General features: G+C 41.1%; 1 protein-coding gene across 1 annotated transcript; it reads left to right on the forward strand.

Annotated features, from left to right (window-relative positions):
• Positions 1 to 261: 261 nt before the first annotated feature.
• Positions 262 to 4,103, forward strand: atp5if1b (ATP synthase inhibitory factor subunit 1b; the record flags this gene model as incomplete). The annotated part of the gene is made up of 3 exons (XM_084311192.1): positions 262 to 282; positions 3,011 to 3,133; positions 3,948 to 4,103. 3 exons carry the CDS (start codon positions 262 to 264, stop codon positions 4,101 to 4,103), a joined length of 300 nt encoding a protein of 99 aa, XP_084167318.1.
• Positions 4,104 to 4,882: the final 779 nt, after the last annotated feature.

Here is a 4,882-nt window from a genome sequence, read left to right on the forward strand (position 1 = left end):
AGAACTTGTAAGTCGCTTTGGATAAAAGCGTCAGCTAAATGACTAAATATAAATGTAAATGTATGTCTTCTATATAAATGTCCATGTCCTGATGAGGAAAAACCAAACATGATTATTAATAGTCTGCCTTCAGTACCAAAAGTTACTTTTAAATGTGTAATTAAAAAAGAGGTCATACACGTTTCAGAGCCAGTTCACCAATGAGCTTCAGGCATGCATTTCCAATCTGCAAGAAATCACAATTAAGACATTATAGTGAACATGACTGAAACTCTCCCTTCGGTAATAAATGTTAATCTGTTAGACCATGTGACTACTCACAGTTGAATCCATATAGCTGTTCAACCCAAGGCTCCAAAACTCATCCCGTGTCAAACAAGTTTGTCCTTCCTTCACAATTATTTCTTCCGAAGGCCTCTTTCGGTCCAGGACATAACTGAGCTGAAGATAATAACCATTGTTGTGATACAGATACAGATGAGTAGTTTTACATAGAAAGTAATTATTTGTAGAAATTTGCCTACCAGTTGTTGTTGGATAGGGTTTCGAGACTTCGCCCAGGGTTGGTCTGGTGAGTAGTCATTGTCCACTGGAATCTCAAGTTCTACAGGGATGGACATACACAAAAATATAAGAGAAATAATAACAATGCAATCTGTTAATAAAATGTTCAATCAAGAATGGAGTGATTGACAGTGTCAAAGGCCTTTTGTAGGTCCAGCATGATCTGTTAATACAATTTTCAATCAATCAATCAATCAATCAATCAATCAATCAATCAAGACCCTCGTCGCGGGCACTGCATTCCGTTCTCAGAATGGATTTGACTCGAGAGAGAGATCATCAGCAGGCTATTATATGATATTCAGACTCTAGATCTATTTGCAGAGCCAGATGAGATGAGGCTCTTGACAATTAATTTTGCACGTACTGTATAGCTACAGACAGTATGTGTGTATGCGCGCACTGCGGGAGGTGGCCAGAAGCGCGCAACTAGCCAACTACTATTATTACTACTATATTAATACAGTTTGATCCATCGCAAAGCGCTCCAGCGCTTGAATACGGCCGGGGGATCCGCTCTATACAATGCAGACCCACGGCTCTCGTATTATAATGAGCCCGCGAGGCGTGTTATTATTAGAGTTAATAATATTGTATATTGTTTACACTGCCTTTTTATTCCATTTTTACTTCTCCACTGTACTATAATTATGTGACTCGTATTATAATGAGCCCGCGAGGCGTGTTATTATTAGAGTTAATAATATTGTATATTGTTTACACTGCCTTTTTATTCCATTTTTACTTCTCCACTGTACTATAATTATGTGACCTGTACCTCTATGTCTTCTACTACCTGTACCTCCCCTCCCCCCGGCCCTCCCCATGCTGGTGATTTTATATTATTTTATGAAGAGAAACGTCAGACGTAATTCGAGATACGTCAGACGTACTTCGAGATACTTCCGCATTAGTCCTGTGGCGGTCGAAAGTCCTGTGGCGGTCGGAAGTACCAATCTGGACCTCGAGGCTCCGAGTCTGCAGCTCGACCCTACTCACGAATTGTAGAGACGCGGCCGAGAGTGAGCTCTCCGGGAAGCCTGTACGTTAATGCCAAGCAAGCAGTGCAAAAATGCTTCCGCATTCGTCACCGCACGCTAGTGCGGTAAAGCGCCCTTCTTTTCAGACAAATGCTACCGTGCGGCATTGTTTCGGAGTTGGTTAAGGTTAGAACGGTTAAGTTTAGGCGCTGTTAAGGAGCTGGTTAAGGTTAGAGTTTGTCAAAGAGAATGGCAATATAATTTCTATGGTTAAGGTTAGGCATGGTTAAGGTTAAGGTTAAGGTTAGGCATTGTTTCGGAGTTGGTTAAGGTTAGAACGGTTAAGTTTAGGCGTTGTTAAGGAGCTGGTTAAGGTTAGAGTTTGTCAAAGAGAATGGCAATAGACAGCCTATTTCCGCGCGACCTGGGCGCTGGGCGGCGGAAAATGAAAGGCGCATTACTGCATGCCACTACGGTAAATTTTTGCACTGCTTGCTTGGCATAAAGCTACACGCCTCCGGGAACAACCCCACTTTGCCCAACAGTTTTGTCAGCAACCCTCTTCCGGTCTCACTTTTTGTGCTAATGGTCTAATCTACACTTCTGCCACCTGTCGTCACGGAAGGGAATTGCAGCCGTTTTGTATAAAAAAAAAAACGGAAAAAATTCGGGAAAATATTTTAACGGGAGGAAGGTTGAAATATGGGTTTCGGAGCAATAATGGCAAGATTTCTGATACCTAACGTTAGGGTTTTTGTCAGCTCACAATTGAGAAGGGCATCCGACCATCAGGTAAACTTGTTACATATTACAAGACCACACCAATTGATCAGTAGCCTGTTGTTTATTTAATTGGCATGTTATTGAGTTATGTTATTGTTTTGTATATATTGACTTGCGTTAGGCCTAATTTTTAAGTGGAAGCATTGCGATATTAACTTGTTGCTTGTAGGCCTACAGTTAAATGGTAGATATCAGGGCAATTAGGTATTATGTGTGATGCAATATTGAGCCACTTATTGTCCTAATTTGATGTATCAGACAACTGAATAGTTAATTATTAGTTAGCTCAATTGATACACGTATAGTTCTGTTAAAGTTAAAGTAAATGGTCACTTAGGAACATAATTCAGCCTTTTGAATGGGTGCTGGTCAGCTTTTGAGTGCATTGTTAGCCTAACAATTTCCAGTCTATTCTAAAGACTTCTACCTCATGGGGCAACAAAGGGAACCATTTTTAGCCAAATGCTGAGGAAATAAATTAAACATGACATTCAAAATAATGTATAGCTCTTCACCTGGTCATCTGTGTGGTAGATTTAGGGCAGGCTATACATGTCACGTGACTTGATACCAAAGGCTTGTGACCAGAAATATTTATCATGGCCTTATTCATTCATTCAATTTACACTTGTCATTATACAATGATGTTGATTATGATGTCTGCTCCCCCCCCTATGTCTCAGATGGGTGAACTGGGTAAAGGTGCAGGGAAGGGTGGTGGTGGTGGAGGTTCTATCAGAGAGGCAGGTGGAGCCCTGGGGAAAAAACAGGCTGCTGAGGAGGAGATGTACTTCAGGTATGCATCTGTATTTTGCCTCTTAAACAAACACATTATGGGAAATGTGCTTACTGTCTTCCCCGGAGTCAGACAAGAAGATGGATACCAATTCCCTCTCTGTGCGTTCAGTAGAAAACTAAATGGCTGCAAGCTAGCCTAGCTTAACACAAATTAATGGAAGTGGATATGGATCAGCTAGCCTAGCTTAAAGCAGATCAGGTCACCCAACGTCACCAGCGGCAGTGAATTCTCTGCAACATCTGGTCATTTAGGGTGAGCCATTTGGCTTTTAAAAAGTGGAATGTTAACAAAACATAAAATCCTTTGGTGAAACACTGTGTTCCCATTAACCCCACATGCAGTATCAAGGACAAAATTACTGGTGGTCAGTAAAGGAAAAGACTGTTAATTTCTGCCATAGGCAGGGGCTTGTCATCATTTGATTTGATTTTGATTTAAGTTTATTTCAAATATGCAACCACAACAAACAAACAACAAGTACAGATATAGCCATTCAAATAATAAATGTATATAAAACAAAAAACACAAGTCAAACAATTATTTATTATTTTGTCATTACATATTTGAAAAGGAGTGGGAAGAAGTATACACTTATTTAATCCCACCCCTTTTTATTTTACATACTTTAGTAACTTTACTAATTCATACACCAAACTGCTCTCTTTATTGTCAGACTTATAATGAAAACATTTTTGAATAATTCCTTATTATTTGCCAAAACTAGGTTACCCTCTATAGTTTCTCTAGCCATTTTATATACATACTACATACCTGTAGGGGTCAAACTGATTTGGCTAGGCTGGTAAACTACTTTTGACAAGGTAATTGCCAACCCTCCTTTCTTTTTCTCCTCCGTCACTCCTCCCAACCTATTCTCCCCACTACTGCTGGCGGCTCTGAGGCAGCACCACCATGAGGAGATCGACCACCACAAGAAGCAGATTGAGCGCCTGCAGAAACTGAAGCACGACGACTGAGGGAAATCTCCCAATAATCCTAACCAAGTCCCAAGTGATGTTCCATCATGCCAAAAAAGAAAACCCCCACAAAAAACTTCTTGATTGGATTGCTGTATGCACTTATTCACCAGGACAGATGTCGATGTGTGGTTTGACTGTACTGTATATGCTTGAAAGTTATTAAAATGGTTGCTTCTTTTAAAAAATATTATTGTTTGGGCGGCTAGGTGGTGTAGTGGGCAAGGCGCTCGCCACCAATGCAGAAGACGCTGGGTTCGAGCCCAGCTCTCCGTATTGCTATCAGCTTGGCTGGTCGTTCATACTAATACAATTGGCAGTATTAGGGGGTGGGAAGCTGATGGGTGGGGATCGGACGTTGTGGACGCGTCTCTACTTTCCGTAGCTCTATTTCTGCAGACCCCTCTCTGATTGGTTGAGCCCATTTCTGCAGACCCCTCTCTGATTGGTTGAGCGAAGCCCCTCTCTGATTGGTTTAGCGAAGCCCCTCTCTGATTGGTTTAGCTCGTCACGCGGTAAAAGGCGGATGTAATGTTATCATATCAAGAAGATAAAAAGAAATGTACTACCAGATTCGCGTATAACGTTTTTTCGCGTGACTTCGCGGTTTATTCATAACGTTATGCACATTTCACAACACAGCCAGCTGTCAGAAACTGTACATTGTAACGTTATATAACATAACGTTATGTTATTTCGCGGTTTATTCACATAACGTTATTTCACGTGACAAGTTCAACACAGCCCAGCTGTCAGAAACTGTACATTGAGGGGGTTTG

This window comes from Notolepis coatsorum (genome assembly GCF_963971535.1).
Source record: "Notolepis coatsorum genome assembly, chromosome: 3".
In the NCBI taxonomy this organism is placed as follows: domain Eukaryota; kingdom Metazoa; phylum Chordata; class Actinopteri; order Aulopiformes; family Paralepididae; genus Notolepis; species Notolepis coatsorum.